Source organism: Eublepharis macularius, chromosome 1 (genome assembly GCF_028583425.1).
Source record: "Eublepharis macularius isolate TG4126 chromosome 1, MPM_Emac_v1.0, whole genome shotgun sequence".
In the NCBI taxonomy this organism is placed as follows: domain Eukaryota; kingdom Metazoa; phylum Chordata; class Lepidosauria; order Squamata; family Eublepharidae; genus Eublepharis; species Eublepharis macularius.
The window spans coordinates 229244361-229262443 of record NC_072790.1 but is presented as its reverse complement, the minus strand read 5'-3'; the positions used below and the strand labels follow the sequence as shown (position 1 = coordinate 229262443).

General features: G+C 47.3%; 1 protein-coding gene across 2 annotated transcripts in view; it reads left to right on the top strand.

Annotated features, from left to right (window-relative positions):
* ITGA10 (integrin subunit alpha 10) overlaps positions 1-17626 on the top strand; it is an 83108-nt gene extending 65482 nt beyond the window's left edge. Inside the window, exons 21-30 of one of the 2 annotated variants that reach the window (XM_054991551.1) lie at positions 3653-3745; positions 4718-4794; positions 6287-6376; positions 8847-8931; positions 9757-9870; positions 10579-10674; positions 11303-11416; positions 12947-13048; positions 13454-13567; positions 16527-17626. In XM_054991551.1, the coding sequence (XP_054847526.1) occupies positions 3653-3745; positions 4718-4794; positions 6287-6376; positions 8847-8931; positions 9757-9870; positions 10579-10674; positions 11303-11416; positions 12947-13048; positions 13454-13567; positions 16527-16580 (939 nt within the window). In that variant the 3' untranslated portion in view covers positions 16581-17626. Of the gene's footprint in view, positions 1-3652; positions 3746-4717; positions 4795-6286; positions 6377-8846; positions 8982-9756; positions 9871-10578; positions 10675-11302; positions 11417-12946; positions 13049-13453; positions 13568-16526 lie in introns of those variants that run through there. The other variant, XM_054991560.1, reaches the window with a different exon arrangement.
* The last annotated feature ends 457 nt before the right edge of the window (positions 17627-18083 follow it).

Here is an 18083-nt window from a genome sequence, read left to right as displayed (position 1 = left end):
GTCCCATGCCTGTGATCACTGGGATGGTTTCAGTTGTTACAGGATTCATGTTGGTACCATCCATTTGCTCAAAGATTACTGGGTTTTGTAGATCCCGAGTAGGTAGGACTAGTCCATTGACTAGAGCAGGGGCAATGATGTCTCTTGAGCAGCCCGAGTCAATAAGAGCTTGCACCCGAATATGCATCTTCCTCTCTGGGTTGATTAGAGTCACTGGCATGAATAAGATGGACCCAGGCGGCCGGTTCCGTGCAGGGACGGGCTTAGGACGGATCTGTCGTTTGGGTCCTTTCACGACAGATCCATTTCGTTTCCCGACTGGGGACTTTCTGGATTAGCTTCTGCGGTTGGGGAAGCGGGATCGTATTCCATGACTTCTTCCGCTTCCAGCCCTCTCTCCGAGGCTGGCCTTTGGGAAGCGCCGCGGCCTCTATTTGCTCGGGGTGCTGGAGTCGGGCGTTGGAGCGTAGGAAACGGAGCAAGGGTTGGACGCCGTAATTGGAGCGGAGGTCTTTGCACAGGCCGGTAAGGGCATTGTGCTGCAAAGTGACCAGCTTGTCCGCATTGCAAACACAGCCCTTGTTGCCATCTAGCATCTCTCGCTCCACGGGTGGCGTAGCTAGCTCCCCGTGTTCCCCTTTGTAAGGTCAATGGCCTTCTTTGTCCCGTTTGTTGTTGTTGTTCAACCAAACGGACTTCCAACATGCGATTTTCTACTTCGCAAACAAGTTGGATCCACCCTAACAACGTGGGGGGATTGTCTTGCATGAGGGCTCTGTCCAAAAGTCTCGGGTTAAGGCCTTGTTTGAACAGAATAATTTTGGTGGACTCCTCACACCTAGGGCACTTGGCTGCCAATTGCCGGAATTTTGTGACATAGTCTCTTGCTGACATGCTGCCTTGTTTGATGGCTTGCAACTCTGTTCGGGCCCGGGTTTCTTCTAAGGGGTCTTCATACTGCGCTCGGATAGCATCCACTAACCCCTGAAGAGTATCGAGTTCTGGGGCCCCAACATTGTATAGTCCTACATACCAGTCTGCTGCTTTGCCCTGTAAACGAGATCCAAGATGTTCGATTTGACTGGCCTCACTGCCGAAGAGGTGCCCCCACCGGTTGAAAAACTGTACCACTTGGACTAGGAAAAATCCCAATTTGGATGGATCCCCATCGAAGGTGGCTTCCAGCTTCACCCAACCCATCGGGAGTTCCTGTCTCGGAGCAGGCGCTGGGTAAAAGTCCATCGGCAGTCTTAGTTGCGCCTGAGGAACAGGAGGAGGTAACTGGAGTCTCGGTCGGGGCAACGGTGCCTGCTGTACGGGTGGCGGTTGAACTTGCGGTGCCGGCTGGGGTTGGGCTGGTTGTGCGGGCGGAGGTTGCCGTGGTTGCTGTGTCGGGGTTGGTCTTGGTTGGGCCGGAGGCTGTAGTGGCAGGCGAGCAGGAGGCGGCAGTCTCGGTCTGGCCGGTAACACGGGAGGCGTTAGTGGCAGCTGTCGAGGTGGAGGAGGTTGGTGTGGGAGAGTGGAAATCGGCCGCTGAGGAGGGGGTTGAAGGTGTCGTAGTGGTGCAGGCCGTCCCGGTTGGTTCGGGGGTGGTAAAACGGGCTGGTCCTGGGGCTGCTGCAATAATATGAGCTGCGGTCGAGGTGAGAGAGGCCGCAGCGGCGAGGGTTGAACCGGTGGAAGGCCGCGCGGGCTTGCCCCTCCGGGTGTTGTTAATCTGGGAAGCAGCGGCTGGCCTCTTGGCGCTGTTAGACCGTCCCCCGTAGGTTGCCCGGCGGGGACAATGTCTCGCGGTTGACGAGGGGCTCCCTCCTCAGAGGGAGCCGCGTGTGCTCCCTCTTGGTCCGGCCGGACCGTTATAGAAGAAGTAAGAGGGGGTCTCACCGGTGTATCACTGGGCTTTTCTTCCCCTTCCGTAGGCCTCTCAGCGGGAGTCCCGTCTGGCGGCACATCTCCTGCCTGGTTAGGAAGTTCGGTGGGGGTCTCTCCGGGTGGCTCAACCGGGTCTCCCTTGCTCGGTGGAATTTCCTGCTGTGCTGGAAGTTCCTTGGGTTGCTCTCCCGTCTCGCCCGGATGGGTGTCCCCTTCGCCGGTAGGTAACGGCCGCTGCTGGACATTCTCCATCGGGTAGGAGATAACACTTTGAAGGGTAGCTATCTGTACCGCCATCTCTTCAGCGGACAGTCTTTCCCCTGCTCCCATTGCCGAAATTAAATGGATGGCATGGGCCAAACTTTCTTCCATATCCATCAGTTTAGCTTCTAGCTGTTGCATTCGACTTGCCCCCGGTTGCTCGCTTATGGAAGCTTCATTCGTTGCACTCACCGGGGACAAGGGGCCCCAAGGAGGAGGGTCCCCTTGGACGACTCTCGATCTCGCAGCTAGGATTCCCTTGGCCATACCCGTCACGGCCGAGATGCTGGTATCCACCGCATAGGTGCGACCTTGTATCTGCTCCCAACTTTGTTCAGGGACCTCCGTTGGCTCTTTCCACGAAACAAGTTCGGAGTAATCCCAACTCAGGGCGCCGCGGCGAGACGTGTCCCCCTCCGCCTGTTCGGACGTCCTGTTCCAATATCGCCATGGTTGGCTGCTGTCTAGCTCCGGGACGGTTCCTAGGCTTCGGCGCCCTTCCATCGAAACTAGTGGATGAAGTCCACCTGCCCGACGCTCTCTGGTTTCTCGGGGTCTGGCTCCCCACTCCGACGGGGTGGGTACCGAAATCAAAGGGAGAGCAGTCGCTTTCGGCCTTGCCCCGAGGTTGGCTTCGGTCTCGGCCCGAGTACTGAGGTCGATGAGAGGCGGGGTGGAAGTGGAGGCTCCGGTTCCGTTCCCGGCTGCTCCCAGCTCCTGGGAGTCTTGGGCTTGCACGGGTTGCTCAGGTTGATTGTCGGGAGACGCATACGGATCAAACAAAGGATCCCTGTCCGGGACAACCTTGGATTCCGCTGGGCCCGACTCAGACATGATTGGTAACAAAATGTCAGACTGTGGCTAAATAAGGCACTCACTACAGGGTTCCCTTTAGAAGCAAACACAAGTCCATTGTTTGGAAAAGGAAACTTTACTGCAGAAAAGGTCCATTATAGTCCACTGTCCTGAATAGGAGAATCAGGATGGTACATGATCATTGTTACCAATGAAGAGCAAGCATAAGATACAGAGTAACAATACCCATCTGGATCAGCCTCCCCCCACAGTTCTCAAAACAACATCTCTCAGTCCTGGGAAGCTGCTCTCCTTCAAGGCCAATGCTTGGTGGAACGGTGTTAGACAAAACAGTCTCCTCCGGTGGGAATGCTGCCTGGGAACTGGTGCACCTGGGAAGAGAATACTCAAACACTAGAAGCATTAGAAAATGGAGTCAGTACAGTTTAGATATACACTGGACCTGACATTTGTGACAAAGCAGGACATAAATTCCCCAAGTAAGTACAGTGCTAAGTAGAGTTACACCCTTCTGAGCCCACTGATTTCAGTGAACTTAGAAAGGTGTAACTCTCCTTAGGACTGTGCTGTAAATGGTCTGCATTTTCTGTGGGGGTTTAATAGGATCTGGATGGAATCATGCAGTCAGCTGTCTCGGCTGCACACACGGAAGTCATGTTGCGAAATTTGTCACGTCAGCTTCGCTCTATCCTTTTCTTCACAGGGCGAAAACCCAGTGAAGGTGGAATGCACCACCCCATCGGCCCAAACGCGTTCCTGCAGCATAAGCTACCCGGTCTTCAGGTCTCTGGCAAAGGTGAGGCCAGGCCTTCAGGTTCCCCCTGGCCACGGAGCAGGTTGAAGTCCCTTTTCAGCCAACATGTTTTGTAGTCTAATACAAAGATTTGCATCCTGTGGTATAGAACCAAGTGTGACTGTTTTAAAAAAGAAAACAAAATCTTAAGTTAAAAGTATATTAGAAGGTTGGGAGGGTGCTAGAATAACCAGTCTGTGAAAAGAACGGCAGGCAAATATGGGGCTAAAGGACTTCTTAGAAATGTTTTACTGAAAGGGAAATGATAGAGGTGAATAGCCAGGAATCCAAGGGTGTGTCATGTGCAGATTTATGCCAGTGTGCTAAAATAATCATGCAGGGTGCTCTTGTGTATATTAATTACTTCTTGTGACATCTTGGGGTGTACCACTTCCTAAGAAAGGATTTGCAACAACCAGTGTTTGGGCTGCAGAAACTGTTTGGATTATTAAGCAACATGTTAATGATCAATAACGTTGTGTATTTTCAGTTATGCAGATAGACTTGTTCCTATTGGCTCTTTGTTGGTCTCTTGCTCTGAATTTCCATGTAGGTTAACTCTTTCATTATAAAAAGTTGCTTACCCTGATCTAGAAGCAAGACACCTAAAGGGAAACTTGAAAGAGGTTTCTGTAATTGTCAGTGCTATGGAGAGAGAAGAATTTCCCTCTCTCACTCGTAACACTAGAACTCAGGGGTCGCCTAAGGCCTTTATTATCAGGATATTTGAGGCAGTCTTTGGTGAACAACTGATGGGACTCCCTGTGCAATGGCCACAAGCTTGTATTGTATTTTAAAAAAATGAACCAGATTTCTACCTCTACCTTATAGTGCTGGCAGAGGAAGAGAGTCTCCACGTTCAGAGGCAGGCTGCCATCGGTTGGGGGCAAACAACGGAGGGGGGCATCACCTTCATTCCCTGCTTTTTAGGCCTTTGCTTCTGTCCCCATGGCAACCTCTTTGGTTCTGTTCCAGGTGGCCTTTCTCCTTGAGTTTGAATTCAGCTGCTCTTCCCTTCTGAACCGAGCACACGTGAAGCTCACGGCCAGCAGGTGAGAACTGGGATGGAGAAGGGTCAAGGGATGACCGAGAAAATTAAGGTGGATGTGGCAGGCCCAGGTGGGGATCTGCGGGAGGCCTTTGCCAGAATACTAAGTGAAGCCCTCAAATTGACACTGTACCCATGGCTCCAATATAATTAAAGATACATCATCTGGTACATGCATATGCTTTAAAGAAAGGTCAATCTGACTTGATTGAGTCAGGATGCCCTTCCCCAAAATCATATCATGACTCCCTCTATATTGAAGGTGGTGCCTGCTTTCCAGTACTGCCCCTGGGAGGATCAATCCTATTTTGTCCCTGGTTTTTTTGTTGTTGTTAGATGCCTCTTTAAAATGGTGCTGGTGTGTTCACATGTGCACTCGCTGGCAACCTTAGGGTCAAAATAGACATGCAGGTTTTTATAGAGTTGGGTCTAGGTTCCCTGGACCCAACTCAGAGCCAAGCTACAAGTGACGCCTTACACAGGTTGGACACTTGTCAGCCTCCCTCAAGTTTTGATGGGAAATGTAGGCATCCTGGGCCGATTCCAGATGACTAACCTTAAGTCGCTTCATGCCGCCCTCTTCCGGATCGCGACGGGGAAAATGCGAAATATCGCGTTTCCTCGCGCGAGTTTTGCGCGACGACGCGCAAAACTCGCGCGAGGAAACGCGATATTTCGCATTTTCCCCGTCGCGATCCGGAAGAGGGCGGCATGAAGCGACTTAAGGTTAGTCATCTGGAATCGGCCCTGGTCTTGCAGCTGTAATGGAGAGCCAAGCTGTAAAACCAGGATGCTTACATTTCCCATCAAAACTTGAGGGAAGCTGACAAGTGTCCAACCTGTGTAAGGCGTCACTTGTAGGTTGGCTCTCAGGTTCCCCGCAGCCACACAGCAGCTGTGGGGGAATGGCTGTTTAAAAAATAAAGGGAACCTGGAGAAAAATCCCACATTCTTCCACCAGGGGGAGCTGCTTCTCTGCTCTATAATTTCCTTTCCCCATGGATTTTTTTTTTTTGCAGCAAAGTTGCATTTCTTGAACAGCCAAAAGCACAAAAGGTTCTTCTTCCATATTTATTAATCTGGAATGCGGATGCCGGGATGTGATTGGTGCAATGTCATCAGCATTGTGTATTTTTGTATTAACTCATACTCCTACTATTTTTTTTACCCTGAGCTCTCCCATTCCTGCCCCATTACCCTTCTCTCCTGTCAAATTTTATAGATCCTCCTTGCATATTGTTGTTTTCAGGAAACAAAAACTTGAATGTTTTGAGATTGAGTGGTTAAAAAAATCTAGAGATTTAAAGGAAATCTAGATATTTAAGCTACAACCCGACACAGAATCAAATATGGGTCAGTGGGCTGTACTTGGTGACGGATGGTAGCTCTACTCACATTGCTTTTTTTTTTTACAGTAAATATGGTCCCGCCCCAATAATAACATAGACTTTTTTTTTAATTGTGGAAAACCCCACCCTTCTTGTCTTCTTCCGCAGTGACAGCCATGAACGAAATGAGACCCTTACGGACAACAGTGTACAGCCTCTGGCTTATGTCCGTTATGAGCCCGACCTTTTCCTGACCAGGTGAGGACCTCAGCCTTGCTGTTGCCATGGAAAGGGGCAAAATGAGTTGGCTTCTCCAGGCTGGGCGGGGGGGGATACCCAGAAATATGGGGAAGCACCCATCTGCCAACCACAAACAAAAAGAGAGCTGGACCTTTCCAGGGTACTAAAATGTCATATTTCTTAAGTGCACCAGTTTACAATGCATTACATAGTCCAGTTTTGTAGCAGCATTTTCATGGACTGGTGTGTGGTTTTTTTAAATCTTAAAGAAAATCCCTTTAAAACTACATTTGAAATCCTTTATATGTACTCTTGGTTCCATAATGTGTGTTGTATGTGTATGTTACGTGCTGTCACGTCGCCTCTGAGCTGTTAACCCTATGAATGAAATACCTCTAAAACATCTTATCATTAACAGACTCGCTTAGATCTTGCAAACTGGAGGATGTTGCTTCTTTTATTGAGTCAAGCCATCTCATTTTAGGTCTTCCTCTTTTCCTACTGCCTTTACTTTTCCTAGCATTATTGACTTTTCCAGAGACTCTTGTCTTCTCATGATGTGACCAAAGTACGATAGCTTCAGTTTTGTCGTTTTAGCTTCTAGGGAGAATTCAGGCTTGATTTGACCTAGTACCCACTTATTTGTCTTTTTCACCATCCAAGGTATCCGCCAAACTCTCCTCCAGCACCACATTTCAAATAAATCAATTTTCTTTCTGTCAGCTTTCTTCACTGTCCAACTTTCACATCCACGTGTTGTATATGAGGTCCCATTGGATATTCTTTTATAAATATTTTATGTTTCACTGCTGGAAAGGATGCTGGTGCTGTGTGTGATGCACTGAAAAGATGGAGCTCTTTGAAGAATAAATAAGAACTCTCTTTAGAATCTTTGAGGATCGCCTCTTTTATTATGGCTCGGGGACATCCCCCGCAGCACTGAGATGGGAGGAACAAGTTGCAGCATGGAATAAACACAACAGGTGACCAGGATGAGAGAAGCACTGCAGTTGGAAATTCACCCCCAACTGAAAGCAGAAACTATAGCTTGCTTAGGAACAGGGCTTTTTTCCTGGGGGAAGAGGTGGTAGAACTCAATGGGTTGCCCTCCGAGAAAATGGTCACATGGGCTAGTGGCCCTGCCCTCTGATCTCCAGACAGAGGGGAGTTGAGATTGACTCCCCTCAACTCCCCTCTGTCTGGAGATCAGGGGGCGGGGCCACTAGCCCATGTGACCAATTTCAAGAAGTTCCGGAACTCCGTTCCACCGCGTTCCAGATGAAAAAAAGCCCTGCTTAGGAATAAAGGCCTCCTCACAAATATAAAGTTGGGGGGGGGGGTAGAATGAGACATGGGAGCAGCTTCCTAAAGAAAATACTTGCTCCCTCTACCAAGTGGAAGAGTCCATCACATCAGGCTTAATTTTCCACATTTGTGGATAAATCCACCTGACCAGATGGTGGGAGTGGAGAAGGAGGGCATGGGCCATGTCCAGTAGAGAACTCACCATGGGATTCGAGTTTATCAAGGGCTGCTTCTACACTTTCCCAAACCTGCTTTCTTCTGATCTTTTGGGAAGGGTGTAGTCCAAGCATGTTATCACACCATCTGGAGAAAAAGTGCTCATTTTCTTGCCCTGCAGAAGTCCTGCCCACATCTGCACCATTCTGTCATCCCCTTATGGCTGCCGTTTTCCCTGTAGTACCACCATAGGTTGTTTTTTAAAATGACCTCCAAAAGTCCTGCAGTGGCAAGGCTGAGGAAAAAAATGTAGGAAAAATGGTGTCTGATGGACAAATGTGCTCGGAAAACTCCTGTATGGAATTTCCATTGCTAGTGTGCATGCCTTTGCCACAGGAAAGCAGCCAGTGTTGGTTGGCTGTGAACTATAATTTTTTAATAGTCAAACCCTGCAAATTTTAACTGGCCTTCGTAGCCAGTAGGTAGCCTTGAGCGAGAGTAGTGAGGTCTTGACTGGGACATCTTGCTGACCCAGAGAGGTGCTCTGAAAGCCTGTGGGGGCCAGTGTGATGAAGTCCCTGCTCTCCTTCTCAGCTCTTCTGGGGGGCTGCTGTTGAGAGAGAGTAGTATGACATTAGTAACCCCGGACACCCAATGTTTCTCCTAATCCCCCCATTCTGCTTCCCACCAGTAAATGTCTTTGATGTGCCACTTCCTGACAGCCCAACCTACCTGGCAGGGATTATCCATTAAAGCCGTAGCAATAAAATTTACTCCCATCAATACTGTTGCAATTTTTTTTTGTCCTTAAAACTTACCATATATGATAAATATATTGACAGAATGCCTGTAAACATACAAATGTCTTCTTGGGCGGCAGGAGTGGGCTTTTTGTTTCTTTTATGATGGGACCCAAGTTCTCCGATAGAGTGCTTGGCATGACTCAGATACAAAAGATTAGGAACCACCAGCCGAGGTAATGTAGATATAATCTGGTAGCAAATTGAGTTTATTTTCTCCCCCTGAGTGAATCCACGCTGAACCGGTACGAAGTGCATCCTGTGGGGACATTTCCAAGTGGCATGATCCCAGAGTTCAAGACTACCATCAAGGTAACAGGACAGGAAGCAAGGGAAGAAATTGTCTCTACACCTTTTAACAGGTGCATGATACTACCCAATATAGCTAAATGTATTTTAACCTTTAGATCTTTTTCTCAGAGGTGGTAAACAACTCTGGAATGTACTAATACAGGGTGCAAGTGGAGACCTTATGTATACTTAACTCTTCCTCCATACCAAAAATTCCCCTGTATCTAGCATGCTAGCATATCTGGATAGGTTCTAGCCCATATGCTAGTTTTCTAACTGCAGGGGATTTTTTTTTAATATAGAGGAGCTTTCAGTCAAGTGAATTCTAAAGCAGTACATCTTTTAGACACAGTTTTACCATGAGATCTACTAACTATGTGATAGAACTAACGGCAGCTGTTGCCACTGTTAACAGCATGCATTACAAAACGGCAACAATCTTAACCTTTTTTGATGCTCCTAATATTTGACGCACGAATGGCTGTTTTGGTCGATTTCTTGCTTGAAGCCTAATGGTGATCTTTGGGTAGCATTTGATCTTTTTTTTTTAATCACTGCATGCCCTCCCCCCCCCCCCGCTCTTTTTTTTTAATTTAAAAAATGCACAAAGCGGGGAACGTGAACTTCCTTTCTGAGAAGTTACCTTTTGGAAATGCTTACTTGTTTTCTGTGTTTCTCTAATCAGATTCTAAAATCCAAAATGTTGAATACTCCAAAATTTCAGACTCCTGTATGTAAAAAATTGAGTTTCTGTCCAGTTTTTAGTTTCAACACTCCTCTCTCTTTAATTTACTGCCTCTTTGCTGATCCGTCTACTTTACTACTCACAGTCCTTGCTTTTTGCAGGTGCAAAATCTTGGTTGCTATACAGTGGGGAACCTTTCCCTCATCATGGACTTACCCAGCACCGCCTACCAGAACAGCAAGTTCCTCTCGGTGACCCGCATCTTTGGGGACAACGTGAGTGCCCTTAACAAAAGCCATGCTGTTCAATATCTCCTTCCTTGCAGAGATTTTGTTTATTTGCATTTCTTTAGAAGAGTTATACCCTACCTTTCGACTTTAAAAGCACTTGAAGTCAACCGAGTGCCCAGTATCAAAAATCTGATTCACACCCTCCCCATATATGGAGCACGATTCAGTAGGATGGGGTTTTTTTTTCAGAAACCTCATGGAAATGAAATCAAAGCTTTCCCCACTGTTTTGCATTCCTGTGATGAAAGTAAGAAAAAAGAAAAGAAGATATTTATTTGAATATTTGCAGTAGGCTTAGGACTGTCATTTGGTTAATTTTGGTCAATTAATGAGATGTATTTAAATTGATTCTCTATTAAATCTTTAAGACTAACCAACTTTACTGTAGCATAAGCTTTCGAGAACCGCAGCTCTCTTTGTCAGCTGCATCCAGAACTGTGGTTCTTGAAAGCTTATGCTACAGTAAAGTTGGTTCTTCACCGCCCTATTGCCTGAGCCTGATACCAGATCAGTTATCCACAACATAACCAGCACTGGTTCCAAAACAAATCCCTGGGGAACTCTGCTGTGTGCTTCCATCCCTTGTGAAAACTCTCCACCCAGATTTTATTGGGCTCTGATTTTTTAAATGTCTTTTTAAAATTTTGTTTGTTTTTTATTTGTTTTTTTTTCTTTTTGTTTTTTAATTGCAAGGTGACTTGCGTCCCGCAAAATTTGACTGAGACAACACAGAGAGCAGGTGGTGTGATTCCTGTTCATCCGGAAGAACTCATGCATGTAGAGAAGCTGGTAAGTCCAGGTGGAAGGGCTGGGCAGAGAACTTCCAGAACTGAGCTGGGTCTTCTCTTGTTCCCCTTCCCCTGCTCCGAGACCGAGTTCTCGCAAACAATGGATGAGAAGGTAAACTTTCTAGTGTGCCTGTCTTAGGCTATAGGTAAAGTCTCAACAAAACATTGCAAATTGCTCTTCCCCTTCAATGAATGGTGGCAGCCAGATATAATTTTGTGCTTCGTTATAGACGATACTCAGGACAGTATTTGTGTTGCCGTTCCATGGATAGGATACAGTTCTGTGCATAAGACTCAGAGCACAGAGAATTTCATTTGCATTTTTTAAAAATCAGCAAGTTTCTAGTCCTTATGGCCGAGAAGAGGTGCTTAAGTGCTTATGGGTACTGCCTGCTGAAATCTCAGAAGCCAGAGGTTCAAAGAATAAGATTTTCAGTGGTTGGTAATAAACATTAATGACAGTAGGCTCTGGGCTTCTTGGCTGCCAGTTTAAGGGAGGAACGGAGAGGAGAACACGGGGTTGGAGTTACAGAAAAGTTCTAGAACCCTGGCCTTGATTTGACCTTGGGTGGACTTTGCAACTGTTTTAGTGGCACGTTGCCAGGACTCATGTCTCTTTTCCGTGGCAGAACTGCACCAACTCTGGGTGCCAAACCCTGAAGTGTGAGCTGTCCCACATTGAGAGGGGCTCAGAAGTCTCCATCCACCTTCTGAGAGCCATCCACAATGAGTTTTTCAGGAAGGTGAGTCCGTGCTGGGCACCCACCTCTCTCGCCTGGCAAGGAGAGCAGCCCCTGCCCTTTCTGTGGCCCCTCTTGACATGTTGATACCTATCACTTTGCCTTTCGAAACTGGCTGGCTGAGGTTTTTTATGGGACTTTGGGCATCAAATAGGCTTGCCAGCTTACAGCAAGGGGTGGAGAATGGGCAAGAAGATATTGAGTATGTTTTAATTTGGAAAAAACCTGTGATATCACTGACGCTTTTGACCCGTGATCTGCAGCCCCCTAAAGTCTTTCAGGGGTTTCATGTATATGGCAACCCTAGCACCAAGAGTCAGTGGCTGTCCCTCTAGTTGGGACCACCGTTCTGACCCCCTCAGTTACATCCAGGGCTTTTATTCAGCAGGAACCCGGTGGAACGGAGTTCCGGAACCTCTTGAAAATGGTCACATGGTTGGTGGCCCCACCCCCTGATCTCCGCCGAGCAGCACGGAGGGCAATCTAAACTCCCCTCTGTCTGGAGATCAGGGGGCGGGGCCACCAGCCATGTGACCATTTTCTATGAGGGCAACCCACTGAGTTCCACCACCTCTTTTCCCAGAAAAAAGCCCTTACATCTCTCTTCTCCTCTCCTGCTACACCAGAAGGAGAAACTTGCAACTCTTTTGCAACCCCTCTTAATCTTTGTTGTTGCTCGTGGCTCTTAAAAGACCATGAAAGAGCTGAGGCTCCATTCCCTTCAGGGGTCCTCCTATTAGAAAATGGGAGACTGCTCCAGAGCTGTTGCCACCATCACCACCCTCCACGACAATCTCCCGTTTCCCATGCCTGGCAGCGCAGGGAGGAGGCAGCAGAGTGCATGGTTCTTTTGTGCTGTGCAGCTTCCGCTACTGCTGGGTGCTCCAGCCCTTAGTGGGCCTTTTGTGCAGGCCAATCACGTTGACCTTGGTTTGAGAGTCCGATCGCAGTGAATAGGCTGAGTCTTTAACACGAGATCCTTCCTATTCCTATTCCTCAGTGGCTAGGAAGTTTTCTGAATGTCCCGGAAATCTCCTCCTGCCTTTGGAATGAGAGGCACCTCGGACCTTAGGAGAGGGGCTGAGAAATACTTAAGCAGTATAGTTTGAATGGAGAGAGGATATGAAAGAAAGAGGGGGAGAGCTTGGACTTTCTCTGGGACTCAGTTGCATAACTAATAACAAACTTGCCGCCTGCTGCGGGAGCGTCTGTGTGTGTCTGATGGGTTCTACTTGCCTATTTGTAAGTGAAGCCGATGTTCCACACAGCAGGGGCAAGACGGCAGGTGGAGGGAGAGGCAAAGGGTAACTGTACTTGGATGGAACCTTTGTTATGAATAGGAGGAGCATGGGGGCATTTGGGGTGGGAGTTCCAGGCTTAAGGGGCAGCAAGGGAGTCTGGGCAAAGATGATACGAAGGCTAGTGAGGTCACGCGAAGCCAGCTGGAGCTAGACAGTACTACTGGGTGAATGTCTGTTGAGGTTTTAATAGCCCTGATGTCTCTTGTTTTGTATTTTTCTCTTGGGGACGAAGGCCAAGTTTAAGAGCGTGAAGGTTGTGAGCGCGTTCACCCTGACCACCCAAGAAGAGGACAGCCTCCTCCTCCTTCTGCCCAAAGCAGCCCATCAGAGGGAGGTAAGATGGCCCAAAGTATGAGGAACGTCACCCCTCTACTTGTGGCTATGGTAAAGAACGGACACCCTGTGCCACTCGTAAGGTGGTACTTAAGCAACAGAGGGGCAAAATGAGTACGGGAATTCTTGTCATTTGAGTTCAAAACCAGGGGTGGGGGAGGGAGTAGTGGATAAATTGTGTAAAATGTGGTAGGACAAAGGAGACCCGCCTTTGAATCTTCACTTGGGGACCTTGGGCCAGTCTCTCTCGCTCGCTCGCTCTCTGACCTGCCTCATGGGGGTTATCGTACTTGCTTCAATGGAAGAGGGAACCATATGCCACCATGAACTACCTGGAGAAAGGGGCAGGCTAAAGATATTGATCTCGTCCCCTCTCTCAATGAGGTCTCTTTCGTTGCTGTTCCAGACTATCCTGGAGATTATCCAGCCCAAACTGGTCCCTCTTTCCCTCTGGATCCTGATCGGCAGCATCATCGGGGGACTTCTGCTGCTGGCCCTGATCATTGTCTTTTTGTGGAAGGTAGGAGTGGATCACGTTGGCAGCCAGGCAGCCACCAAGTAGGGGGCGAGCAGATTAAGAGCCCCATCTCCATATGCAGAAACACCAGCCAGTACAGAATCCCTAGGAGTGTACCACTTCCGGCCATAGGGAGGGGACCAAATGTTTGAATGGCAAAACCTCACTCACTGTAGAAAAGTAGCCTGTCCGCGTGGAGAACTGGCCTTCTAGGCATGTGCAGAGTTCTTCCTAGTCTCAGTCCTGCTCGTGCCTGCCCCTTACCCAAGTGAAGGTCCTAAATGTATAAAAAGCTATAAATGGTTCACCAGTTTGGGTGCTAAGGACTTCCAAAGACACCTGTATAAAATGAGCCAAGGAAGTCCAATATTACATTACTCAGAGATCAACTTGGTGGCTTCTTTGAAACTGGCAAGCTCCTCCCCTTGGATATGGTAAAAGGCTCTTTACTCAGTAAGGGCTGATTCCGCACACGTTGGATAATGCACTTTCAATGCACTTTATCAATCGTTTGAGGTGGATTTTTTGTTCCGCACACGAAAAAATCCATTCCAAATGATCTATAAAGAGGATTGGAAGTGCATTATCCAACGTGTGCGGAATCACTCAAGGGCTAGGTAGCTAATTAGACAAGAAATATGCAAATAAAGTGTGAAAGTATTTAATGCATTGCCAGTAACTTTGGATAACCACCACAACTGGCTAATTAATTGCAGAATCAAAACCATTTCATACCAAGATCGTGGTGGTCTTCATGAGATATTTTGCAAGACCTGTATCAAGAAATACACCTCTGGAAGAATGTGATCAGATACGGCACATTTTTGACAAAGTTCTTTGAAACGAGAGAGCAAACCAGCCCCCTCACTGGACAGAGCTGTAGGGACTTTTTTCTCCTAGACTAAAAACACAAAAGCAAGCAATTACCAACAACACAAGCCTAGAGATTTAATTACTTGTGGACTTACCTGTTGAATATACAGCTCAAGAATGAGCTCCATGGAGGAGGACTATTACAAGAATGCTTTGGACTTGTTGTATGAATTAGAATTATTATTTGATTGTTTGGTGCAATTATCACTTGATTGTTTTGTATTTGGATTCATTCCCGGTTTACATATTTATTGACTCTTTGCACTTTGCATGGAGACACTTTATAATGAATTGAGGTTCGCATATGTGGAGTGTGTACCACTGTGAATTCATGTGTGTATGAGCTTCATGTTTGCTGGACTATCTGAGTAGTGAGTGTAACAATTATATCAATTGGTATGAAATGGTTTTGATTCTGTAATTAATTGGCCAGTTGTGGTGGGTTTCCTTTTCTGTTGTAGATCATTACTGCAATTCTCCCCTTTTTTGCTAGTAACTTTGGATAAAGCACATGTGAATGGCTGGAGCCATCCAGCTTTTCCTATCTCCTTCCTTACTGCAATCCATCTCACATGGCTTATGTCCATGTAGGTCCCATACTTCCCCAGCATAACATTTTTGAGAGGTCAAATGGGACATTTCTTCCCTTTTTCATTAGGGAAAAACTAGTTGGATCCATCCCTTACTTGAGATAGCTATAGGGTAAGAGAAGAGGAAATTCCTCTAGAAAACTTGGGCAAATCAAATAATGTATCATTTAAACAAAAATGTGAACTAGAGGTGGGCATGAACCAAAATATGAACCAACGTTCGTCACAAACTGTGCCGGTTCATGGTTCGCAAATCGGTGGTTTATGGGAGCTCATTTCTCATGAACTGTGACAAATTTTAGCCCAGTTCGTTTGGTTTGTATTTTGGTTCATCACTGCAGACAACCTGGCACCAATCAATCAGTTTCCTAAGCAATGGGGGGATGGGCTCTCTGCAGACCTTCTTCTGACCCAGAAGTGACATTTTCTGAATTAACCGGTTTGCAAACTGGGGTAAGTTCGTGAAAGTTCATGGTTCGTGAAACGTGATGTACCACGAACCGCACAGTTCGGAATTTTCCGGGTTCATGCCCATCTCTAATGTGAATCTTTAGCTTTCTGGAACACTGTACAAAGGCAAGTTCATAGTCTCAGACCGCAAAACAAGGCAGTTTGCCACTAACGTGCTTTATACCTGCATGAAAAAAGAAGCAGATTAACTTGAAATACCTGTAAAGATGCAGCTGAAACACAGCATTCTGTGACTTTCAAGGGAACAGTTGTAGCATAGCCAGGGCTGATTTCGAGGGGGAATGCACAGGAACACAGTTCCAGCAGTTCCCCAAAGAGGTCACATGTCAGGTGGCCCCGCCCACCTGACTCTCAGCCATTTTGGGCCCGTTTCAGCCTGGATTGGGGCTGAAACGGCCCGGATCAGGCCTCTGACTGGTGGTGGATCACTCTCCCACTCAGCAGTGGCCTGATCCTGACCATTTGGGGCCCCTTTTCAGCCATTTTCAGCCCCTTTTTGCCCTTTTGGGCCCAACTTCAACCCTGATTGGCCAGGATTGGGTTCAAAACAGCTAGGATAGGTGATGTCAGGGGGTGAGGCATATGCAAAACAGTTATGCAAATGACACACTTCCGGTGATGGCAAGGGGCATGGCATATGCTAACAGGTTATGCTAATGAGTTTTGCTAATGTTATGCTAATGAGTTCCTCCAGCTCTTTTTCTACCAAATGACCCGAGCATAGCCTTCTAGATTTCCATAAGAAGGGAGATTTTTTTTTACATGAGCGGTGGTGGTGGTGGTATGCAGTCCTGTCCCCCTCCCCTGCTATTTCACTGCACACGTTGATCTGCCTGCAGTCCAAATTTACATAAATACTCAAGCTTTAATCGCTACAGTTCAAAACCCCTGAGCTCAAAATTTGATTCTGAAACGTCAGAAGCTGAAGTGACATTTAAAGTTTAGTTTCACTGAAAAATAAATGTTGCTTTCTCCTGTTAATCTACATTTTTTTCCCTTGCTTTCATCCCTGATCACCATCATCCCAGCTGGGATTTTTTGCGCACAAAAAGCCTGGTGAAGAAGAAAAAGAGGACCAGTAGACAGCGTTTTGAGCAAAGACTCTTCAGTTCTCAAGAGAAACCAGCAAGTTCAGGAGGTATCAGTGGAAAAGGAGCCTCCATTTTCCTCCTCAGGTCCCCTTTAAGTTCCAGCCGCACCAAGGAAGTTCTCCCACCATCTACTACCTTCTCTTTGCCTGGGGGACTACAGGAAAATAAGCCAACTTCTCCCACCAGAGCTGCAATTCACATAGACAAACTATCAGAAAGCTGGTCTTAAAATCATGGGTCCAATTTTGCCTGCAAGGTTCAGAGGACAGAGAAAAAGGATCAGTAATCTGAAGACCAGAGAAGGAATCTGCAAGGCCCTACAGCCCTTCAAGAGAACGAACCATACTCTGGACTGCAAACAGGCATCCTTCTTCTTATGGACTGGAAAACGGGCATCCTCCACTCCTCTTCCATACTGAGGTGCTCCACAAACAGCTTCTTTTCCTCCTAAAACATCTCCAGTCCTGGGAGAAGGAGGCTGCTTTAAGCATATCCCCAGGCCAGGCCCATCCCCAATGGAAAACTCATGGCCGTTAGCCCGGAACTAAGGCAACAGCAACGGGAGGCCTGAACTTCTGCAACAAAACTGAACGCTGCCATTTGGGTGGCAGCAGGACCTGAGATGCAGAGGACGAGGAGATGCTGTAGCCCTACGTCTGTATGTGTTTAATCCCTGCCTTGACCACCAACCAAAAAAGCAGTTGGAAAACCCGGAACAAATCTCATTAAGATGGGGAAGAGCGAACTTGATTTGTCTCCTGTGGCCAAACGGCAAGATGTGCACCAACGCTTTCCAAGAAACGGGGGGTAGCGGTGGGGGTGATAGCAAGGTAACAGATCCCTCTCTGACGGTTACCAGCATTGCAGGTGGCCAGCGGTCAGCATTGCAAGTTGTTTCCGACTGTCTGACCGGCCTCAAATGATGGTTCAAAGTTGCTCGCCACTATCCATGGCAGGGAGGGATGCGAGGCAACTCACTGAACGGGGAGTGTGACAAAAACACAGTGAAGTTTCTGCTATTAAAAAACTGAAAAGTATAGTGTGATTTTGCAGTGTTTTGAAACTAATATGAATGTAAAGGGCTGGATCAGGTACTTCTGTTCCATTAACGGCAGCCATCTTCCTCTAGCTGTCAGCAGATGTCACCAGGAGCTCAACAGACCTGTGTGGGATTCTTTGTGCCTGGTTTCAGCAGACCTTCAGCTCTCTAAGCTGTGATCAAAGGCTGCTGTCATTCTGTTTTGCGGTCTTCAATATAAGGAGAATCTTGCCAGATCAGAGCAGTGCAATGGGGCACAGAGGCCAAGGCATTCCCTGGTGCTGCCTCCTAAGCATCGGTATTCAGAGGTTTGTTGCCACTGATAATGGAGGTAGCTTTAATCACCACAGTTAGTAGCCATTGATGGACTTCTTCTTCAGTGTGTCTAATACCTTTTTAAAGCTGTCTATGCCTGTAGCCATCACTTTGTCCACTAGCAAGGAATTCCATAATTG